The sequence below is a fragment of the Centruroides sculpturatus genome, unplaced genomic scaffold (assembly GCF_000671375.1).
Source record: "Centruroides sculpturatus isolate CEXI.00-Female unplaced genomic scaffold, Cexi_2.0 scaffold404, whole genome shotgun sequence".
In the NCBI taxonomy this organism is placed as follows: Eukaryota; Metazoa; Arthropoda; class Arachnida; order Scorpiones; family Buthidae; genus Centruroides; species Centruroides sculpturatus.
This window is the reverse complement of record NW_019384604.1, coordinates 141,701-167,941: the sequence shown is the minus strand read 5'-3', so window position 1 is coordinate 167,941 and position 26,241 is coordinate 141,701. Positions and strand designations below refer to the sequence as shown.

Below are 26,241 nucleotides of genomic sequence, written 5' to 3'. Positions count from 1 at the left end.
TTAAGACTTTTAGAATTATCGCTCCCTTTTAATGCATCTATTTGTTTCAAAATAATTTTTGTCCCTCTTATTTTCCTACGTTCTACTGCTCCTTGAGTTTTCTATCGTCCTTAAGTAGCGGTAGCGCCAACTTTGAGAATCACTGATCTAGATTATAATGTTCCCCATTGTATTCACGTTAGTCACTCCAAGATAGCCAAGGGTAGTTGTTCTTACGTAAGATTCAAATAGTTTTGTGAAACTGTCGGTTGTGAAACTATTCTTACCAACGAAATATACAACAAATATTTCTGATTATTATTTTCTTTAAATGGTCTTAAACATATTATGACTTGATTTTTGCCAGTGTATATTTACTTCGTATTAACTCTGATATTTTGTTAATGAACTTTATCATCATCAATTTCAGAAATAATAATGCAAATACTTCGCAATTATATATATATTATAATATTATACTATATTTAAATTTACGGGCTTATCACACAAGAGACAACTATTATACTAAGTTACACAATAGCACATACAATTTGACCATTTTTATTTATTAACATATCCATAACATAAAAATGATCTAAATTGTATGTACTATTATAAGTTAGTATAATAGTGTCTCATATGTGTAATAAGCCCTTAAATTTAAATACAATATGATAGTGTAATATATATAAAATAGATATATTTGGGCAAGAAGTGGTTTAATAAAGTTACATCAATTATTATTAATGGGAAAATGGCATAACAGATACTTTTATCTTCATTCAATCCATCTCCCTAGGTAAATTAAATTCATCTTTAGTCTAACAAATGTATTTTATAATATCTGAACTTTAATTTTTCCAACAGAAAATTAGATCCACATCGTGCCATTTGGACACAAATTTACATCGAATAAGCCGCGATTTTGCGTCGGAATTTAATCCTAATTTTACACTTTAAATTTATTTCAGGTATTAAGCCTTTCTTTCTTGTAGTAACTTCAGAACTTCGTTGCAGTTCTTCTCCGCCAGATAGCGATGTTGCTCTATTTCTTGTAATACCTGTTTCCATTAGGAAAAAAGAAAAGCAGTTATAGATTCTGAAATAAAAACATTTTCATTAAAAAATTAAACAAAGATATTGAAAACCTAATCGAAAAGTAACTCCTTTATATAACATCATTAATTAAAATGGCAATTTTACTCACAGCCAAGGTAAAAAAAAAAATTATAGTAGGCTCCTATACATAAATATACAGTATATTGCAGTGGTATATTGGATCTATAAGTTTGTAAACTAAAAAATAAAGATCATTCAGAGAATGAAGTTCACTCTGTTTTGGGTCATAGAACAGCTGCCATCACAAATTGCGTTATGACTTTTTTCGGGTTTTGTTTGATGAAACACGGCAAACAACATATGGACCATCTCCCAGGAGGTTGTTCTATGGGTAATTGACCAGTTCAGGTATTCAGATGAAGAACAATGCCTTTTGTTTAGGCTCAAACCTACTACCAGTGTTCAGTGGTTTTACCTACATGGTAACTGTTAGGAATGGCATTTTTTGGAACTTACAAAAAATAAAGAACGTCAGATAAAACAAACAATTAATGGACAAAACAAACGTTATTATATTAACGGACAATGGTTCAACAATTGGTAATCAGTAATGATATAGGGATGGGTGTACAGGTAGCTGTTACCAGTAGCTGCTACTATTGACAGGAGTGATGGATTACCGGTATAATGGATTAACAGAGTACTACTGTATATTAACACCGTAACAAGTATATATACCAAATAAATTGTAAAAAAAAAAAAACATTATATATGTAATATTTTTCTTTCCTTTTCTTTAACTATAACTTCACTCATCCAAACAATCCCTTAAATAATTAATTTGAATAAGTGAGAGTATATTATGTCATTTTTTTTTTTTTATTTGGTAGAACAAATAAGTTGTTGGTAATTAATTTTTGATTGATTTGAAACCAGCAATTGCCAACTGGTGGTGTGGACCACTGATGGTCTGTGAGAAAATTTTGGCAGTCTGTGGAGAAATTTGAACATTGAGCAATTCAAGGTTATGCAAAATATTATGAAAGAAATGCATAATGCTTGGTTGCTTTTTCTCATTCATTGGGGGTTTTTATTTGAATCTTAAACCAAACATGAAATGACTGTTATGAATAAATAATATCAATAAATCAATAAATAATATGATTGCAATTGCCTTCCTTCATGGAAGAGAGCAAAGAATCCATAAACTTACTTGAAAAAGTAGCAACAAACTTCACACTACCTTCTTACAGTTAAACAATTGAATTTCATATTAATAAAGTAAAATGGAACGTTTATGATCATTATTATAAAGATGTTTGTATAGTTTAAAAAAAAAAATTTATGATAGTGGTCTGAGGGATTTAAAATTGTGAGTTTAAAGGTCTGTGAGGCTAGAAAGGTTAATGACTGCTGTTCTAAACAATCTCTGGTTATTGGCATTTTGCATTTAAATCATTAAACATATAATACAGTAGAGCCTCAATTATCCGACATAATTGGGGACTGGGGTTGGTCGGATAATTGAAAAGGCGGATAACCGAAAAATATGAAAAAATCTATTATTTGTGTAGTATATTATTATATCCCATGTAATTAGTATATTAGTATATCACTATTAACCTACTTTGCGTTGAATTTTCATCGATGTTAAGTTTAACAAAAATTTTTTAAAATAATAATCATCGCTATTGTATCGTTAAAAATTAGAAAGTTAAGCCTTGTTTAAATACTGGCTCCCTTTCATGGTCGATCCAGCTAAAACACATAAAAATAATATTAAAGTAGCCAAGATATAGCTAAATATTGTAGTGCCACATCAATAGTGGACATTTGAAATTTGCCGACTAGGACGGTCGGTTAACCAAGGGGTCGGTTGATAGGGGGTCGGATAATCGAGGCTCTACTGTATATTAAATTACATAGAAATAAATGATATTAACAAGATTTGACATCTTTTTGGATACTTAAATTAATATAAATAGATACTTTTACCTCATTTTTATATTTTTCATCTTTGATTCCTTCTGTATTGATGGTTACATTCCAATAAGCACCAAGCACACCTGTTTCTAAGCATTTCACACCAACCTGTATAAATTATAAAATTTTTTATCATAAAAATATAAAAATAGCCAATTTGACAAAAATGTTTTTTTTTCATTATTAAACAACTTTGATATTTCTACAATTCCACTAATTTACAGGAATATCAAAATTACCAATACTTTAAAATAATTTTAATTTACACAGCAGAATACATTTTAATAGAAGAAAAAAAGAACATTTATAAAATCGAGAAAAACCTGATCTTTATAAATGATTTAAATGAAATAAAAAAATTATAATTTAACAAACTTTAAATTCTCAAATATTTACCTAAAAAGCTCTTTATTCAATATTTTATGAACACAAGGAAGCAAGAGCAAGGATGAAATATTGGATAATTAATCCAATGTTATGTCATCTCATATTCATAAAATATTAGTTAAAGATGACATGTTCAGTCTGAAACCAGCAAAGATGACCTCATTCAATTTAATCATTGTGAGAAAATCCTTCTGAAGAAATAAGAAATATCTTGAATTTTTTTTAATTGTTTACAAGTAAACGATTCATAACTTGGCTGGAGTATTTTTAAATAAAATCTCTCAATTATAAAAAATGCTTATGAGTATAATATATTCATTTGAGATTTCCACTTTTTATATTTTTACTAATAACTCTGAAAATACCAGAAGTTTCATAAGATTTTCTTAGAACAACAATTATCAAATGAACGTAACCTCAAATATTCATTCATTCATTCACTGTTTTAGAAGGTTGAAATATATAAAATAAATCTGTTCTCAAGAATAACACCACCTTTTCTATTTAATGAATAAAGGTCATCATCATATACTACAAACATTATTATAAAAAGATTATGTGGATTATTGCTTAAATTCCTACATAAGAAGTACTGACATTATATCAATATTAATAGATTTTTAAATTTATGCCCATTATAAATTGAAAGAAATTCATAATGTATTCACGGTAATTAATTGATCAGCATTAATAGGATTAGATTAACATAAAAATATCACAAAATTTTAAAAATTACTTCAGACTATTAAGACTATTTCAGAATTTAAACTATTTAGAGAAGTTAATTGCTTGAAAGACTTTTCAAGCAATCAACCTTTGAAGATTAGAAATACATACAAACTACATTAATTATATTATTACTTTAAGACAAACCTGAAGATCAGATTTTGTACCAATATTTGCAACAACAGCTAATTCCTTTGTTGCTTCCCACACTTTGCTCACAGCTCTAGCAAGATTCATGGGAACAGCAATAGCTTTCTTTAATCCTGCCTCCATTGCAGCATCTCTCCTATAAACATAAAAAACATTTAATTTTTAAAAATCTATTTTACCATCATTAATAGAATAATAACTATCATTCAAAATATTATTATTAAAAAAAATATATTTTTATAAAATTTACTGATATTTAATGTTTACATTAACAGCTAATCAGAATCTATAATAAATATTCAATTAGAATAGCATAATATCTGTAAGATGTCAGTCAAAAAAAGCACCAAAATAAAAGTTTTTTTATTACTTGGTGTCTTCAGTTTAAAATAAATAAGGCAACAGAATAACTTTGAAATTTATTCTAAAATGTATTCTGTTATCTTATTCATTCTATACTGAAGACATCCAAATAATAACTCTTACTTGTTTTTTGAGCTAATTTGTTTGTATTGTTATTGTGTTGTTCTCATTTAATATTTATATCTAGTATTTTGACAGCTAGAGGATTACAATTATTTGAAGTTAATATAGAGGTCTGATCAAAAAATTTACAGATTTTTTCTTCATTATTTATAATTTTCTATAAATAAATTAATTGATATTTTTCCCTTAAAAATAAACACGACTGTCATTTTTTTCTCCAGATCACAGAATATTTTTCATATTCATCTTTTGTATAGACTTCCTTTCTCACTTATCTTTTTATTCTTCTGTCTAACAACTGAAAATGCCAATCCTTTAATTTTTTAGCATAGAAAAAAGAAAAGTTAGGTGAAGATAAATCTATAGTATATTAGGGTTGTGGAGTGACTGCCAGAAATTATCAGAAACTGAATAGTGAATGCAGTTTGTACAGTACATCACCATCATGTAGAACCCAGAAACTGTACTCTGGTCACTTATCTTTAAGAAGAATTATTTCAGATAAGAGACAAATGCTATCTTCTGGAGTAATTGTAATATGAATGCCTGCTCTTGGTATCAGCAACTTTACAGTTGCTGATGTCAGTTGCAAAGATTCATAGCATAAACACAGACAAACCCAAATGTTATACATGTTTGGGTTTGTCTGTACAGTACTTTGTTTGCATACATTCACTTATGAAGATTCATAAATTTGAAATAGAAATTTTTAAGAAAAAAAAAATCTGTCACAATTTACTCTAAATTCTCCAAAAGACCCATTTTTGGATAAAGTGGCCTTTTACTTTTTAATCAGTACAGTTCACAAAATATTGTGTAATTGGAACCTTCTAGAAAAGCACCAAATCAAATCTAGCTCTATATGAATTACGAAATTAATAAAAGAACTTTTGTGAATTTAATTAAGAAAAAGCATAATTGTATTAGGACAGGGATGGCAAACCTTTTTGTGTTTGCATACCATATTGTAAGCATACTTAGCTTCAAAAATGTTTGTGTGTGCCAAAGTTTCAGACTTCGAATAACAATATTTAAAAAAATTAAACGAATACGCTTTAATTAGAATAACTGTAAAAAAGCTGATTGAAAAAAGGATGATCAGGTGATAAACCAAAAAGATGATTGAAAGAGACAGAAATTGTATGATACATTACATGCCAGATGATTTTGCCTTACGTGCCACTTTGGGCATGCATGCCATAGGTTCACCACCCCTGTATTAAGTCATGAAAATAATAATGACAACAGAAAAAGGCTTTCAATTCATTTCTGCTAATCTGATATCTTGAATAAGTTAACAAAATATAAGAGTAGTTATGATTATCACATAACAATAAAATGGAATTTCTTTTCTTTTCAGATTATCAGAAAAAAATAACTTTCAGATACAAAAGTTAAAACCAGTAGGAACTGTACGTCCTAATAATGAGCACTAGTAATCAGGAGCTTTTAGAGCTACAACAAAGTAATTGAAAGAATTAAGGAGCATAAACATAGTATCTGTTATGAAGATACACCTCATTCCCTACTCCATATAGTTTTGGACAAAAAAATGGATATATTGTAAAATAAGACAAAAATTATTAGAAAAAGCTTTGAACCTGGTATCACTAAAAATGTGAACGATGCCAAATTCACCACTGTCATATGCATGGAGGAAGCTTATCTCCATGACTGTTTAGAAAATATTTTTTTAGAACTGTATTTGGCACCATTTATTTATTCATTTTATTGGGCTGCAATTTTAAAAAGTTGTAGACCTATACATTCCCACTGTCATCTGTCCATTTGTGTCTTTCCTTAATCTTGAGAATGGAATTAGATAGATGAAAGAAAAGACCAGATATGGAAATCTTACAGGCAAGAAGCTCTGATTAACTATATATGAACTTCGGATGCAAACTGAAAGTCATGTTATTTCAATTCAAACTTTTTTCTTTTCCTGAAAGCAGTTAATAGATGACCAGCATGACTCCATTTCTAATGGAAAAGTATGATGTACAGGGGCAAGACACTACAGTACTAATTTGAAGTAGAGAGCATATATTTTATTACATTTAATTTTTTATTTATTTTGCTTGTTATGTTTAAATAATTAATTTTAATATATTTTTGTTTTGTCTTTATACCAATGCATTGTGTTTCTATAATGATGCATTTAGGTAAACTCAGTTCTTATTATTATGTTGAAAAGAAATTTTTAACAAAATTTTTTGTAAAAAAAAAAAATAGCTGAAATTATTACTATTTTAAATCAGATAAATAAAATAATGTTTAAGAACATACACTGCCTCTTCTTCTACAGTAGTTCTTGGAAGTTTTAGAGCAGCCTAAAAAAAATAATCAGCTTTAAGATCATTCTTAACTATTGCAAATAAAATATTTTAAATCATAAATAACTATTAAAATTTATACAGATTTATAACTACCACAATGCTGACTATAAAAATAAATTATTTATTAAAATATAAAAATTATTATTTTTTTAGTTATACAAAGTAGTCAAACTGCCAACTCTCAAGAAATCCAAGTTTATTTCTAATAAACATTATCAGAAATTTTAATCTCTTTCTAATACAGTGGAACCTTGCTTAATGAGCATAATTCGTTCCAGAATATTACTCGTAATGGGAAACACTCGTTAAGCAAAACAATTTTTCCCATAGAAATTAATGTAAAATATGATAATGCATTCCTAGGTCATGCATGAGCGAAGGATCTTTTGCGTTTTTGCAATAATTTTTGTGCAATAACCGTGTATAGTTTACGCTGCCATTATAGCAGTGTACTATCAAGGTCAAGGTAAATGTCGCTTTTAAAGAGATGATCTGAAAATAGCTGGTCACTTAACAATGACTATAAATGTAGCTATTTCATATTTGTTAAATTGGTATTCTTAATGAATATTTGTACATTCTGAATCATTAAAAATAAACTTTTTCCTATCACGTGCATTATAATCTTTTGGTTTTGCTACATGGTATCAGGTGCATGGAAAAACAATCTTCAAAAGCTGATAGCAGTATTCAAGAAATACTGCATTTTAAATTCACTCGACAGATCAGAGGATGATGCTTTGTGGAGTAAAAGTGAAAATGAGGAGAATTGCAACAAAGCTTCAGAGGTCAATCCGAGTAGAGAAAAGGTGATAGGGTCAAGAAAACATGATTGTTTGCCTTAATATGTGCATTTGATGATCATTTATTTGTGATTAAATGAAATAAAATTAGAATTGTATTAATAAATCTAATTTTCTTTATTTTGATCTTTCAAGTCACACCTCATCCTATATGTGAGATTGTCTTATATGCGAGTAATACAATATTCTTTTATGTATAATGTTTATTCAAAGAAAATTATACAATATACATTCTTAAGAAGCATGAATCATCATCATCTTTTCTTCTAGCATGAAATGAACCAACCTGGAATGCAAATTTGATTTGCAGAAAACAAAAATAATCACAGATAATAGCATGATGGAGAATGCACACAATCTGGGACTTCCCCTCTACTTGTCAGCGAGTCATTTTTTAAAAATTTGATTTGCACATTATTTGAAACACTTCATTATGCGAGGTGCTCGTTAAGTGAGGTTCCACTGTACTTAATTTAGAGATTTGAAGACAAGTAAATTAACTATTATGAAGAAGTTTAAAACTTCTCAAAATGTCTTTTAGTGAAAATAAACTTAAAACTTCTTGATAAAATAATTTCCTTAATAATTTAAATTAATTTAAACATTACTCATATCACAAGATTTGTATAAACATAAATTTTGTGTTTAATCCTTGACACTTTCTTTAACAAAACAATTCTAATCCAACATAGGCTAAAAATAAGATTGTTTATTCTCACTAAAGCTTTCAGACTAGTTTTCAGAATTTGAATTATTTATGTAAATTATTTTAATACCATTGTTTTATTTATATAAAAAAAGCCATTAAATACTGCTATTTATAAACTCAATATTTGTAAATTTAAATTTATTTTACACAAACAATATAATTTGATTGTTTTTCAATATTCTGACAAAATTTCAGTGTAGCAACAGTGAAAATACTGATTAAGACAGTTTATTTTTAACTTGTATCATCAGTTATGCATTTAAATTCACAATATATGCACATTAAAAAGTCTGAAATATGTATTATGTATGTTAAAAGTGACAGTAATATACACTTAAATTTTTAGGATGCATACATACTTTAGTTTTGTCTGCAAGCAAATCTTACTAACATCTATTATGTCACACTTTTTCAGTGGGAGGAGATAAACATGCAACAATGGGGTAGTCACAATGGATTTAAAAATTATGATGTCTAAAAACATGTATTAGAATAATGATTGTGCACCTCCAACATAAAACATGTCAATTATGAATAAAATTACATGCTCAATAAAATTTTATAACTTTCTATGTCAGCAGTCACCAACCTTGCTGATCTCACAGACCACTAAACTCACAATTTTGAATCCTGCAGACCACTGTTATGATTTTTTTAAAACAATACAAACATCTATAAAATAGTAAATTTATAGAATAATGATCATAAAAGTTCCATTTTACTTTATTAATATAAAATTCATTTGTTTAATTATAACAAATTAGTGTGACGTTTGTTGCTGCTTGTTTGAAATAAGTTTATGATTCTTGGCTCTTTTCTTCAAAGGACAAAAATCACACTCACATTATTTGTTATTTTACTGACATTATTATTTATTGATAATAGTCATTTTGTGTTTGGTTTAAAATTCAAATAAAAACTCCCAATGAGTAAGAAAAAGCAACCAAGCATTTTGCATTTTTTCATAATATCTCATGTAACCTTGAGTTGATCAATGTCCAAATTTCTCCACAGACCACTAGTTGAAAACTTCTGTTCTTTGCTATTTAATCAATCATTTCTACGAAAGCTGTTTCTTTTTCAACCTCCGATGGTCCATAAAACAAAGACAAATGTAAATAACAAAATGAATTAATTATCAAAAGTTAAATACAAACATGGTTGCTGGTTGCTTTTTGACATAATCACAATGAAAATAAAGGCATTTGTCATATCTGTGGATGAACTTTTCCATTCCCTCTTCATAGAATGTTGCTGCCATATGGTCTTGATGTTGTTTTGAAGATCATCATTAGTCTCAAATCTCTGCCCTCCTAGCCATGTTTTCAGTTTAGGAAAGAAGTCAAAGAGGAAAAAAGAGGCTGTTTTGGCTTGTTTTCTCCTCTTCATACTGTGTTGATGTAAATATGTTTCAACATGCTAAGACATTTGAAAAGTTTTTAAGCAAGAAATAATTTCTGACACACAACAAAGAATCTTTCCATATGTTTTAAATGTTTAGAATACAAACTCATGTAACTTTCTTTGCAATTCTGTATTAATTTTACTGTTTTACACATATTGGTTAAACCAAACTTGATATAACAATCTTTTCTATTCATGTTTCATATTCAAAGGTTCAGTAAAATGATATTTCTCACATAAACTGTACATGCACTTATTTAGTCATGAAAATAATCAAATCTGAAAATTATGCAGTAAAAGTCATAAATGCATATTTTATATGCATTATCAGAAAACATTCATTTGATCTACTTGGACCCAAATTGTTTTTTATCATCAAGGTTTCAATATCATAGCACTTAGGAAAAAACATGAATGTGCATACAAATCCAGCCTTTAGTTACATGACAAATTATAACATTAGAATGAATGGATTGATAATTATTGTTGCCATATCTTTACTTCATGGACTGCACTACTGTCATATATAATCTGTTATATTCAATGTATTTCTGATGTATTGCTGATTGTTGTATCATCTATAAAAATGCATTAAATGTACAGCAGATTCCACCATAACAATGCTCAAAGTTACTTGCTACTATTACAGACAAATTTCAAAATGCTATTCCAAATTGCAACAGCAGTCCATCACTGGTTTAATTTGTCATTTAAGTTTACATATTACTTCTAACATGTTTATATATGGAAAACTTGTAAGTTTAAAATATAGAACCCCAGCATTATACAACACAGACAGTAAAATTTTAAACATAACATAAAACACGTAATAGATAATTCTACATCTTGTGTGAGATATTTAATTTTTTAAGCCTGGATTTGTGGGATAAGTAACACATACTTTCTTCAAACAGCATTCAACTTAGTATTCTCTGAATGGAAAGATGTCCTACTTTTGCTACCAACACCTCTTTCATATTATAATAAAAGAAATTTTTAAAAAAGTATAGCTATTTAATATTTTAAATTTTTTATGGATTTATAACAAATACTTACCATATAATCATTAAAAGCAGTAGTATCTCTATCAATAATGGTAAGTAGTTCTTTCATGGTGTAATGCAATATAGGAATTAAGCGCCGCATCTGTACATCATACATTTCCCACTGTCTCTTACCATAAGTCATCTGTCCAACCATTGCACCTAAAGCAGCACCCTGAAAAATTCATGCCATTTTTAGTATAATTATATAAAGTATATCTTTTGCTTTTAGGGCTTTAAATAATTTAATCAAAATATGTTTTTGATAAACATAATAAATTCTGTATATTAGATGACAGAATCAAAATGCACACTAAAGATTTCATTTTATCATATTTGATCAAAATTTCTTTTGTATTTTTATAGTTATAATAAAAATGAAATGAATTTCTGAACTATTTCTTATGAAACACTTAAAAACTTCATTCCTTGTTTTGTTATTGATACACATCAAGTTTACTAACTACAATAGAATCCACTTTTTGTAATTTAAGATATTGTTATCAGAATCATACATTTATAAAACTTTGCTTATTGTAATAATAGTTTTGCTTATTGTCATCATTATCTGTCAGATAAACAGGCATTTTTAAGTTGTATTTTCATGCTATCTGCAGGGTTCCTACTCAAATTTTTGTTTTGAATTCCCTGACTTTCCCTGACCAACTTTGTCCAAATTCCCTGACCCTCACATTTTTTAGTGTGGAATATCGACATAATAAAACAACATTTACTGTGAACATTGATTACATCTAGCCCTCTTTTTGCACAGTTGATATGCTTCAAAGACTGTCACATTAAAAAAATACAGTACATACATCCTGTAGAAAAATGTTTGATAGAATCCACAACTTCAATGTAATGAAAAAATAAGCAATTTACAAACAAAACACAAGCTTTTTATTTTATCATCATTTATCATTATTAGTTGTATGTAAATCTAGTAAATACAAGGTAACGTAAAATCAACAAAAAGTATTCTTTGATAAACAAATAGTACTGTACTGTGCTTAAAATGAACTCTTGACTTAGAAACACATAATTTTAAAACCAATCTTTCAACAAAAAGAGTAACTTTTTTTAAACAGCAACATAATTTTAACAAAAAGTTAAATTTAAAAATTTTTAAATAAAGCATTTTTCCTACGTAAAAAAAATCAATGATTGTACATAAAGAGGAATAGGTGTAAGTTTATACTATAGCTTCTCTAACAAATGCATCTAATTTATTGTAAAATCTTTTTATTTTTTTACAAAATGGACAATCAAAATACAGAGAAACTTCTTAGTATTAATCCTCTTTTTTCAAAATACAGATAATTAGAAAATAAAAAATGAATTACAATTCACAAAACACAAAAACTATTATATTAATGTAGTTTTAGCCTTTTCTCCTCAAGTGTATTTATTTTCATTTCAATCTCTTTTTCTTCCTTTTCGTGATCTTTTCTTAACATTTTCTTGTGTTGTTTTAAATCCTTAAGTTGTTGTGTAAGTTTTCTTTTTTCTTCAGCCCTCAATGTCTGCTGCTTCTGAATATCTTTTTTCTGTTGCAGAGATTCAATATATCGCTGTCTAGATCCTCTGACTGTTAACAACATTTTCTGGTCTATATTTATTTGATCAATACCTCCTGCAAAATGGATCCCATCATAAACTAAGCGTTGAGCAACTAAACTTTCTTCCTTAAGATTTTCACTCAACAGTGATTTGTTAACCGAGAAACCACTCTCAACACTTGCATTCCCATGTGAGAAAGAAAGAGAAATTTTGATAATAGACCATAGATCTTGCAGTTGCCTATCATCCTTCAAAATTTCACAATAAAATGTGTCCAGACCATCATCATCACTCCTTTCAGATATGAAGTCCTCAAACTTTGTAGAATAGGGTTTTATGGGGACTTTACTGCAGAGTATATCATACTGTTCTTTTGCTTTGACAGCACATTTCTCATCAATCCTGTTTGTATCATGTAGAACCTCCAGTAAAACATTGAAATACAATTTTCCAACATTTGATTGCATTTTAATAATTTCTGGGTCTAAGCTGCTCAAAGCTTTCACACATTTGTACTTGACAGGTCCCTTCTCAATAATCTTTTGTGTCATCACTTTCAGCACATTTCGACAATCTCTTAGAAAACACAGAATATCTTTGTCACTTACTTTCAATTCTTTTAAAANTAATCAAATTTATTTTAATTTTTTAGTAATGTAATTATTTTTTTTTAAATTTACAGCTTTTTAATTTTTAAATTTTAATTATAAGCAAGTTAACATTGGTTAAACTATCGGATTACCTGTTGATTTTCGAAAATATAACTACAGAATATTTATTACAAGCATGATCAATCTTGCCAGTTTTTAAGCCCTAAATTTGCCAAAATCAGTGATATTTGTTACAACGTCATTTCAGTTAAACTAATTATTAAACTATGTATCGAAGTTGCAGAAAAAAACAGAAGAGAGGGAAAAATATGCTTGCAGTACAGTACTTTCAAGGAAAATCGTAACAACAAATATAAAAAGCTTGTGCCAACAACAAGTCAGCACCAGTATTTTACTGTAAACGTCGGGTAACTATTTATAATTTTTTATGCTGTGTAGTAATGTTTTAAACGTGAAAAACGATTAAATTACAGACTTTTACTGATCTATTTAGCTATTTTGAAATGAACATTCTAATAAATTACGATTTCAACTTTTAAAAGTTTGCAAACAAATTTTTAATTAGTTATTTTTTATTCTAATAAACAATTTCATCTTTTTATAATCGCTGAATTATTAAAATTAAAAATTAAACACTATTACATAAAAGTAGTTTATCCTGTTATTAATCCACAACTGTAAAATTATATGGCTTCAGAACGATGAAAAAAACCATTTCAAAATGGATCCTGGTGTATTTTCTTATTAAAGATTGCAACATTATTTCTTGCCGTCTGCGTATGGCTATGATTGGTCATCTATATTCAGCAAACGAAATCAACAACGCAGTTAAGGAGACAAATTCCCTGACTTTTTGACAATTTTCGACAAATTCCCTGACTTTTTGACAATTTTTGACAAATTCCCTGACATTCCCTGACTTTCAAAAAATAATGAAAATCCCTGACTTTCCAGGTGCGTAGGAACCCTGTATCTGATTTAACAGTTTCAGTTGTCATTTATCAATTTTTAATAATCTCTTTAAGTTTGAACACTAATTACACTAAATTGTTATTTTCCCACAGTATAATAGTTTAAATTAATAGCTTTTCTTACTTTAGTTTTACAGCAGCTAGCTACTGTTAAAAATGCTACTGTGAAACAAGCAAAAAATGAATGAATCAAAATTTGTGATAAAAATTATTATGCATAATAAATCTTTATGTTAGCATTTTTTAAATTGTTTTAACATGGCCTTTTAACATTAAAATCTAAAAAAATTAAATTTTCACTAATTGTAATCATATTTACTTATTTTTCTTAATCAAAGCGCTTTCTAAAATAATTACTTCTGGTATACATATAGGGTCACTAAAACTAAAGTTCTGTTTTAGAAAATAATGTAACAATAATTAAAAAACAATTTTTAATACTGCTATTTATTTAATTAATAAATACACATTGTCTTTCAGCATTAATTTAGTTTAATCCAAATGTATGCAAGTACTTTCAACATTTTACAAATGTCATCTTCAGGTGAAATAAAATGTATTTAGAATGAGAACAAAACTCTCAAATTTTGTTCTCATTCTAAATATATTTTATTCCATCTGAAGACAACTTTTGTGAAATGTTGAAAGTACTTGCATACATTTGGATTAAACTAAATTAACATCAAAAGACTGTATTTATTAATTATACTAATCTGGCATCAAATGTGTTCATCAGGTTTATTACTATGTATTTATTTTTTTTTTCTAAATCTGTGAATTTCTATTGTAACATTTATAGTATTTTTCAAATCTTTTGTATGTCTCATCTAACTTTCTTCCATATTTCTCATTTTGAATTTACTGTTGGTAGGTAAATGACACCATGTTTTTGCTTTTCCTTTTCAAAATATCATCATTAGCACTTCTCTATACCCTGTTTCATGACAACAATGTAGTAGGGACAAACAATTACCAAATGGTATTGTCCATTTGTTGAAAGATAATCTCCGACAAAAGGAGGCATCCCATATTTTGTTGCTTTACACTGGCTACAATTGGATTGCTGCATTTGATGTGGCCAGTAAAATGGCCTGATTTATTTCATTTGTTTTTATTGTGTCAGTTGTCAGACCATATAGAATTTTTCTCATTCAGTAACTGACAGTACAGTACACCAGCATATTCCATCTGAAAAATAAACCTCTCCTAATATTTATCACAGTTGATTATTATCATTAGTATAACTGAGTCCTAGAGTGATTACAACTAGTGGATTCTACTGTATTTGCATATTTTATTTATCAAGTTAAAAGATATTGCTTAATTTTAAGCTATTTAAAAATAAATCAAAACAAATAACATATCATTCAAATTTGACTAATTTTCTTGTATAAATTTACACTTGAACAATACACTGTANAATTTTAATCAACAAATGTGTTTATAAAATAAGTTTATCAACAAGTCTTCAAAGTATTACATCACTATTTTGTCCACTTAAAGATAATGAAATTGATCAATTAAAATTAATTATTTCAAAATCTGCTTTATATTTTCAAGTTAAACTACAGTCGACCCCCCTATAACACTGTTGGTTTTTCCGTTTTATATGAATTCCATGTTGTACGAGTCACTTAGATTTTACAAATACGTGTGCCAGGCTGCAGAGGCAAAGCACATTAATTCACCACATGGGAAAGGTAACAACTACTGAACAGTAATGCAATATTGTTCAAAAAAATTTCAATCAGAAGTGAGCATTCAAAATAAACCAAATTAAAGGCTTTAATTGAATTTAATATATGCCAAACTGCTTCAAGACATTACAGAAAAACTAGGCATTTAAAAGTTTCCTGACTCTCAAGATCATTTGGCAAAGAGAAAAATTGGTAAAAAGTTTTACCAAAAGGTTTCTGATATAAATCTTCTGAAAAGCATTTCATATTTAACAGAAAGACATAATAAATATCAAAATGAAACAAGCCCTTCTCTCCTCATGGCAACAAAAAATGTTCTTTTTTGTATAGACATGTAATAAAAAATAGTTACTTTATGATAATCATTGCTGAATAGCAACTTTATGATGATTAGTAAATTTTTCTCTCAAACTTATAATACTGCATAATTAATAAAGCATTTTTAAAATTTAAAAACAATTGATATTGTTGTATGCTGTATATTTTGTGCACTATAATTTTGGAGAAATTTTGTATATTGAAATTTGGGTGAAATTTTGGATCCTGAAAATATTCTGCACCCCTTTTCATAAGTTGCATTGTACTACAATACTTCTTGCTGCCTGCAGACAGCTACACTTGGTCAGCCATACTGTCAGCAAACAAAATCAACAAGGCAATAAAGGAAACAAATTCCCTTACTTTCCATGAGCTTTTCTGAACGATAATGAAAATCCCTGACTTTCCAGGTGCGTAGGAACCCTGTATCTGATTTAACAGTTTCAGTTGTCATTTATCAATTTTTAATAATCTCTTTAANTGCTGCCTGCAGACAGCTACACTTGGTCAGCCATACTGTCAGCAAACAAAATCAACAAGGCAATCAAGGAAACAAATTCCCTTACTTTCCATGAGTTTTTCTGAACGCTAATGAAAATCCCTGACTTTCCAGGTGCATAGGAACACTGTATATAATGTATAATACACAATATTTCATTTATAATTGATTCCCTAAATAAAGATGTGAGAAATTTTTTTGAGAATAATTATAACAGAACTTACCATTGCAGCTACAGCACCAGCAATAGATCCACCACCAGGCGCAGGTGTTCTGGCAGCCACTGTACACACAAAATCTTTTACTGTCTTGTTTATTAATGATCCTGATTGTTGATCTGGAAGCATATATTCTATTACACGTTCTTTTGGAATGAACTGGCTAAGTGAATTCAGTCCAAGCCTATTTATGACCTAATTAAATATTTAAATTTTAAAATAATTATTTAAAAAATTAAAACATTTACAATTAAGTTAAGTTTCTATAATACAGTAATTAAAATAATAATCCTTGAATTTATAATAATAATATGAATAAAAAATTACATAAACAATTAAATAAAATTTCTAATTTTACATAATTATATAAATGATTAAATTTCAATTTTTCTCATTTTAATTATACATATATTCCTATAATATTCTTATATTCCGGAACAAGAAAGAATTAAGTCATAAGACAAAACTAGCTGTGTACAACACAGTTTTTAAACAAATACAGTAGAGCATCAATTATCCGAATGTTGATCAACTGAAACGTCAATTAATCAAAAGCTTTCCAGTCGGCAAATCTAAATTTCCACTAGTGCTGTGGCACTGCAATCTTTGGTTATGTCTTGGCTACTCCAATATTATTTTTGTTGGTGTGCGTGTTGTAGCTGGCAGCACTGGTGCGACCATGAGAGGGTACTTAAGGTTCAGTTGCCAAACAAGCTACTCTTGCTGAGCATTCAAAATTTTGTTTTTAAACCAAATTGTTCAAAAATTGAGGCATTTGAAACCCAAGGTTTGACTCTATACTTAAAAAGGTAGGTTCTACAAATAATGTTTGAAGCTGATGGTGTAAACAAGAGAATTTTAAACAAAAATTCCAAAATGGCTAAATTTTAAAACTTTCAATGCAAGTTTGAAACCAGTAAAAATTTGAAAAAATTCTATAACATTTATAAAGGTACAACTTTCAATGCAAATCTTTGATGAAAATACCTGAAGTTGGCCACTGAACAGGGTCAAAAACATTTTCATTTTCAATTTTGCAACATCAGGTAGCTTCTGGAAATGTGTGAAAGTACTGTTGCTTAGTAGTATATTGGTAAATAATATTAAAATCAATTTCTATAAATTTTAATTTTAGGAATGGTCTAATATGAGGTTTGCAATGATTATTTTGAAAAACTTCCAGCAATCAAAATTTGTTTCAATTGAAGATACATCATTGATAATTTTTATTAAGATATAGTATATGTAAGAGTATAGAAAGACACAATAAAACATTTTGCATCCTTTTGTCATTAAAATAAGTCTTCAGTTGTTGAAAACTAGTTTTAATGGAAAAATGCATTCATGCTTTTAAATGTTATATCTATTTTATAACAATAGGAAAAGTTAATTTTATGAATAGAGGCATCTCTAAAAAGTTCACAAACCACTGTCTTATGCAAAGACCAGTAATTCGAGTACTCGAATTCAAAGATATTTTAACTTGATAAACCAAATGACAAATGATTTGGCATCAGTCTTTGAAAATGAATCCTGTAATATGTTGATTAATTCTTTTTTTCATTTTTAAATTTTAATCAACAAATGTGTTTATAAAATAAGTTTATCAACAAGTCTTCAAAGTATTACATCACTATTTTGTCCACTTAAAGATAATGAAATTGATCAATTAAAATTAATTATTTCAAAATCTGCTTTATATTTTCAAGTTAAACTACAGTCGACCCCCTATAACACTGTTGGTTTTTCCGTTTTATATGAATTCCATGTTGTACGAGTCACTTAGATTTTACAAATACGTGTGCCAGGCTGTGAACGGCTCACGTATTTTTAAAATCTAAGTGACTCGTACAACACGGAATTCATATAAAACGGAATTATCAACAGTGTTAGAGGGGGGTCGACTGTATTTCTACTATGTCATTCATTTCTGTTTCTAAACAAGAAAGGGTCATGGGTCACTAAATATTAATGATGTTTGATACAAATTATGAACGATATGATAAATAATTTGTTTTCATTATTCAAGAGTTAACTGTAGCGATTAAACTGTAATTTGAAAAAATAAACTGTAGACCTATAAATTCCCACTGTCAAAAATTTATCCGGGAAATGTGTTAGATAGACGACCGGCACAACACCTGTATACAAGGAAAAGTATGATGTACAGGGGCAAGGCACTACAGTAATAATTTGAGTATTAGAGCAAACATTTTAAATACTGTAATGTTTATTTTCTCAGCAGTTATATATAACAGAGGAAATGTATGGCGATCGGTCAAAAAAAAAAAAAATAACAATCTCACCTCCAATATTTATACATTTTTGGATTTAGGACACCTTAAAACGTCGAAAAAATTCGGAATATTTTCTGTTAGTGTTAGTGTGTGTGTAAGTGTGGGGCACGACTTTGTTCACCTTGTTTGAAGTTTAATAACTTCTGTGCTTTTTATCGAAAATTTTTGATATTTTGCAGGGAGGTTTTGTATTAGGGGGTTGATGCTGTTTAATTTTCTTGTTTAAAGGTGAACGGGTTGGGGAAATAAACGGAGATATCGTGTGTCGTATCTCGAATAGAGTCGGAATGAATTACGATTTTCCTCCTTATTATTAGCATTTACAAATTTTTCTTATTAAAAACACACCACCAGCCTCAAAATTAAGCTTTTGGCCATTTTATAATAATTAATTAANGCCGTAATCAACGCCCCGGGGCCCACCGAGTGTTTCACCGACAGCGTCCATCCTCTAGCGACGAAAACCGACTTTTACGAACTTTATCTATGCGCTTTGGGGTGCTACCTCGTCTAACAAGTAATTTGTAAGGAAAATTTATATGTTTAATAAACGGTATTATGGTAAACCTGTCTCAGGAAGTCAGTCTGCGCCCACACGACAGAAAGAACCGCTCGGCTGTCGAAAAACACCTCACCACTAATCGGCTGACCTCACATTAACACAGTTTTTATTAATTAATTTGATTTAAATTCAATTGCAATGCATACTGAAAAATAGTAGTAGTATCTTATCTGCAAGCACATTAAAATCTAATTTGAATATCATCATGTTCATGTTGTGACATCTTTGTTTATTAATAGGACTTCTTATACTTGTAAATAAAGATATTTTCACCTGATCAAAATATAGTCAAAATATTTTGTTTTGACTTTTTGACTAAGATCTCTTCTATTTGCTAATCAGAAACTACACCAGTATAATAAGTCCTATTAATAAACAAGGTCCAAGTAGACCAGGATACAAACAGAGAAATTCATCAAAACATTATTTTTTTTTTTAAATTCCTGAAATATTTGAATTTTCTGTCTTACTATAAACTAAATTTAATCATTATAGTTACAGAATAATAATGTCATAATTACCAAATGTATTTTTTGTTCTTCTTCTAAAATGAAAAGATTCTCTTTTTGAATATAATACTCAGCAGCTTGTAATAATGCACGCAATGGTACCAAACCCACAATCTGAGATCCAGTTACAGCTATATTTAATTCTCGAGCATCTGAAGAAACCTACATAATAATTTATTTTGTATGTTTAAAATTTATTTAAATAATTTGAAAAATAATAGCACAAAGTTTAGAAATATTATTTTAGTTAATTGAGTAAATTAAATGTTTCAAATTAAATTAATGTTTATTTGTCCATATAATTATAGATATAAATACAGTTACATTAAAATAAGTTATAACTATATTTAAATAAAGTTAAAGTTAACAGATTAATAAATTAATCCTTTAATGTGTGAAATTGACTCATTAAAGGTGACCATTTTTCTATGTATGTGTTTTTATTTTTATAAAAATATTATGAAAAAATTATTATTAATGTAAAAAATTCTGTAATGGAATTCAGCCCATAAATATCATTATTTCTTCTGGCAGTGTGTGAAAAATTAGTCATTCTACCTCCCATATTCACATAGTATCAAGACAAATTTGTTTTCATTTTTAAAATACTAAATATTAAAACATTAATTTTAACAATACATTTATCTTATATCATACAAACATGTATTTACTAATGATAGCTTATTCTATAAATTAATTGAAAATAATTTCAATTATTGTATTTTCTCAAATAAGTCAAGCATCTTTTTTCCAAAAAGTTATGACAAAAAAGTCAGTGTGCAGTTTATTTGAAACAAATTTGATGATGCAACTTGCAAAGTCCAGGATGCTTCCAGTAACTAAGCACTTTGCTTACTTTACTAGTAATAAATTTCATTTATCAACTGGACATTTGCTTGACATAATGGCTATGTATAGTTAATAGTTGAGATCATTATTATTAAACATTTTTGTGTGACTATTTTTGTGAAAGTGAGGTTAAATAAAGCAAGTTAAATGTACAACTGAGACTGACAGAAAATAATCTTTATATTTATATTACTTTTTAAGGCTTGTTCAGACTTATCCAAAAATTTAGTTGACTGGCAAGTAATTTAGTAACTTACCATATGTGGACAGTGAAATTTAATTTAGTAGTTTAGTGAAACAATTTAGTTTAGTAAATCCATTCATTCTATTTTCTCTGGTTGAGTAGCAGCACCTCCCATTGTCATTAACCAACTAAACACATTTGAATAGGATTATTTTTAGTTGAGTTCATTAGTTCAGTATTACCTATAGCACTAGTGAATCAGTAGTGGATCTAAAGATATGTTAACTCAAAAATTAAAAGTATTTGAATTCTTAATAAGTATTGTATTTTCTCAAATAAGTCATGCATCTTTTTTTCCAAAAAAATTATGACAAAAAAGTCAGTGTGCAGTTTATTTGAAACAAATTTGATGATGCAACTTGCAAAAGTATTTGAATTCTTAATAAGTATATTTTTAATAATCTTTTAATAATCAATATCTTTTTATTAACAGGTGCTAACAATCACATTGCAAATAATCCAATAAATCACATTTATCATTGTAAATATTTTTAAAAACAATGTTTTTGACTTCGAACAAATATATTTTATTTTTTTGTATCAATAGAGATAGTTTGTAACCTTCTCTTTGTATCTGTCACTATATTCAGTGCCACAGATAGAACCATCAAGGGTTGGAAGCTAGGAATTTTTCCTCAAGCCCAGAGAAAATATACCATAATGGTTCCTCCCTGTATAAAATGAATGTTAGTTTTACTAATCAGAAAACAAAATCTTTAAGCCTTCTTCTTATTAAAAATGAAAAGTTTTACTTAATTCATTTAATCCTAAAAAAAAAATCTCTCAGGATTCATACAAGATCTTGATGGGCACATGAATACATATTCTGTCCTTTAGCATGCAAGAGCATGTCGAGCATGCAAAAAGGAGCATATAACAAATTTTAAACATTGTAGAAACAACTCAGTATTTATGAACACTGTACACTAAACAACTGCAATGTAGATTCAAATAATATAAAAATCTTACAAAAAGAACAAGATACAGCAGAAAATTCAAAGAAAGCATAGAGATCTTAAGCAATAAAAATCTTAGCATTAACATAAACAAGAATTGGTTAAAAATATTATAAAAATGAAACGAGTACTGTACAATGTAAAATAAGTATTATGTAAAAGTGTTACAAATTATAAAAATTGTAAAAACAAAAACTCTATGTAAAAAGAATCACAAATATACTTAAATTAGCCAGAAAACATGATTAAAAAGTTCTGAAGAAATGGTATCTTTTAATTAATCCAAAAAAAGCCTTTATTGTAAAGTAATTTTTATAATGAAAAAGTTAGTAAATTCTAACTATAGTTTGATTCTTTAAGTAAATAAAATTATGTAAATTGGTATGAGATTATGTGATGCAGATGGAAAATGCTGTAGAAGTGTGTACTTTTTTACAACAATCCTAATAAAGGGTATTGTCGTAGTTTTAAGAGTTAATTTTATCGATTTAAAAACTTTTAATTGTCTTTGAAGTGTACAACAGGTATGTTCTTTGAGGTTTTGTATGCTTATAACTATGTTATAACTTATTGTACTTCTTCCACAAATGGCAGTATAGAAAGAATTATTAAGGACCTGTACTCATGCATATACCTACTTTAAGATGTTGTTAGCACATCTGTTAAAATGTTAATTAAAATAGTCTTGGAAAGGCAAACAACAGAAGAGAAGTTAAATTTGCCTAATGTAAAATATAGAATAGAAGGTATGTTTATAAATTATATGTATTATTTAAATGGTTTAATATTATGTAATAATTATGATGTACATTTAAAATTAGTTGACTGAAGAGGGGCATTGTAAGGCCCAAAATGTGTATCAACTAATAAGAGTAAATAAACGGATGAAATGATGCCAGGGGTTCATTTAACTGCACTATATCATGCTCATGAAACAAAAGTATATAAATTATTTTTTTTATCCTCAATGCTTTATTTTTTAATACCATATGGACACATAAACTGAGAACCACCATACTAAATACTACAAAACAAAGAGAAAAGGCTGTTGTATTACAATCATAAATTAGTAAAATTTGTTAAATATTTAATACACTAAACTGGTTGAGGTTTTTCCTTCTTTTAAACCAGTATCTTAAAAAATGGAGTGATCAGATTACTCAAGATATGAATTATTCAAATAAGTATGGTATTTCAAAGAAGCTGTCAGAAAAGAATTGAAATATATTTCAAACAAAAGAAAATCTGAGCCAAAACAATTAGTTTGACATTGTTTAGAAAAGTATTTAATGTATTCTATACAATTATTGAATTTGCACAGCTTGCTTTAATTATAGAATCTTAACATGTCGATATGAGACATAAATATTAAAATTTTAAGTTAATGCTAACTGTAAATTTGTACTTAAATCTCTTCATCAATCTTTTCCATAGTTCATAATTATATTATGATCAAACAGTAATTTAAATTTTTTATATACAGATTTTATCTCTAGCTACTTTGTTTTCCAATATTCCTGGAAAAAATATCATAAACATCAAAATTTTTAATCACGAAGAATAATCAATTTTGGTATTACAAAAAAAAAAGAAAGAAAAAAAAAGTGTTGATTATTTTAATGCCTTATTAAGATTTACTCTACGATGTTTAAAAACTTCATTACAAACTTAATTTCATTTGTATGTATATTACATATATCAGAAATTTTCAGAATGTACTGTACCTCTTCAAATGCTGTATGTATAGGTGTTGTTTCATGATCAGTTAAATTAATTGATACTTGAGCAATATTTGATTCATCCAGCCACCAACCAATTGCTTGACAATTCTTTAATCTTCCAGGCTGTATATTAAAATTTTCAGTTAATTTCACTTATGTAAAATAATATATTTTCTACTTAGGAAATTTACACATAGTAATTAAAAATAAACCAAACTTTGGTACTAATTATTAAATAATATACAAATTCTTACAACCTACTATTTCAAATTAAACTTCTGTCAGCATCTAGTCCATTTGTCAAAGCAGTCCTGGAAGCTATTACTGCTATAAATAATAGAGGCATTCCAGTTCTGTTATAAACAATACAGGAAAGTATGACAATTGGTCTAAAAATAATCCCCCAAGATTTTACATTTTTGGATTCAAGGGACCTTGAAATGTTGAGAAATGCAAAAAAATTTGGGGGTTTTTCTGCATGTATGGATATAAGTGTGTGGAAGGCATGATTTTGCTCACCCTGTTTGAAGCTTAAAACTCTTGTGCTTTTTGTCAAAAATTTCTGAAATTTTGCAAGGTTGTTTGTATATTAGGGGATTGATACTATTAAATTTTGGTGATTAAAGGTTAATAGGGTGGGGAGATAAAGAGGGTGTTATGTGTCATATCTTCAGTAGGGTCAGACTTAATGGCAATTTTACTCCTTATTAGCATTTACAAGTTTTATAAAACCCGGAATTACCCTCAAAATTAAGCTTTTTGCCATTTTACAATAATTGAAAATATAAAAAGCTTTTTAAAATAAAATATAACATATAACACTAAACCTAAATATGCAGTTTTAAATGTTGCCAGGAAAGTTAAGCAACTTGGTGCTGGATTTTTTAAAAGTTTTATATGTCTTTAATGGCTTTCTTTGCTACTTATTGAAACTGTCATCTAAAAAATCTCTCTTTCATTTTAGGAAACAGATAAGAGTCTGTTGGAAGCAAACTCTAGGGCAAGGGTGGCTAACCTTTCTGAACCTGCATGCCATGTAGTAAGTACACTTACCTTTAAAGATGTTTATGCGTGCCAAAGTTTTAAACTTTGAATAACAATATTTAAAGAAATTAAATGAATAGGCTTTAATTAGAATAAATGTAAAAAAAAAGCTTATTGAGAAAAGGGTGATTGAAAAAGACAGACGATCAATCAAAATCATATGATATGTTATGTGCCAGATGATTTCTCTATAGTGCCACTTTGGGCATGCGTGCCATAAGTTCACCATCCTGCTCTGGGGAATAAGATTAGGAAAGTACTTATGTCTTGTTTAATCAGATATTCACTGACCAAAAATAACAGGCTTCTACTTGGCTTCCATCAGTTGATGCTGCAAGCAGAGTCTTTAAAAATTTCACAAAAAATGGCTTGCAGTACAGTTTTGACAAATAGTATGGACTCTAGCAGAAGTATGTAGCTTCAGAAGATACTTCTTTTGAAGGTGAATTTTCATACTATAAATTATAGTCTTGCAATAGTTTGTAAATTTAAAATTAAATTATAGTTACTATTTTCATCAAGAGATGGTACCTAATGTCTATTTCTAGTTGTTCTAATCATGTAATTTCTAATTAATATTTGTAGNAGCATCACTGTTTTAAGGTATTCTGAGATATTCATATCTGAAAAGTCTTTCAAATGGATTCAGTTATTTTAAATATAATTGGATAACCTGAATTTATCATTTCAAATAATTTATATTCTAAATAATAATAATAATTTAGAAAACAACTATCTCAAGTAATTCCAAAATGTTCAAGCATTAATACTTCATCAGGAGCATAAATTTTTGTTTTTAAAATATTAAAAGTTTTAATATTTTGATTCATTAACCCATCTTCAAAAATTCCTAAAATGAAAGTAAACAGTCTGATTCTAATGTGAAAATTCAAATGGTAAAATGAATTATAAAAATGTAAGCAAAGTTCAACACACAGTTAATGTATAAATATATTCAATATAAAATAAAATTTAAAACATTTATAAATCACTTTATAAAAATAACAGCTTTAATTTCAGCATTCTTTAACTCAATTATAAAGATTGTAATTTAAATATGGAGATATTTTAAAGTAAGTTTAAATATAAATAGTTATCTTCCTGTAGTCTGTCTGAAATT

At 27.9% G+C, this 26,241-nt stretch overlaps 1 protein-coding gene across 2 annotated transcripts in view; it reads right to left on the bottom strand.

The window, feature by feature from the left end:
• Nucleotides 1-659: 659 nt before the first annotated feature.
• Nucleotides 660-26,241, bottom strand: part of LOC111625117 (formimidoyltransferase-cyclodeaminase-like) — a 41,173-nt gene continuing 15,591 nt past the window's right edge. The window contains exons 6-13 of one of the 2 annotated variants that reach the window (XM_023368152.1): nt 24,081-24,200; nt 20,320-20,469; nt 16,946-17,134; nt 11,079-11,240; nt 7,057-7,100; nt 4,282-4,420; nt 3,034-3,129; nt 660-1,040 (exon numbers count right to left, since the gene is read on the bottom strand). In XM_023368152.1, coding sequence (XP_023223920.1) covers nt 954-1,040; nt 3,034-3,129; nt 4,282-4,420; nt 7,057-7,100; nt 11,079-11,240; nt 16,946-17,134; nt 20,320-20,469; nt 24,081-24,200 — 987 coding nt within the window. In that variant the 3' untranslated portion in view covers nt 660-953. The remainder of the gene's footprint in view (nt 1,041-3,033; nt 3,130-4,281; nt 4,421-7,056; nt 7,101-11,078; nt 11,241-16,945; nt 17,135-20,319; nt 20,470-24,080; nt 24,201-26,241) is intronic. The other variant, XM_023368153.1, reaches the window with a different exon arrangement.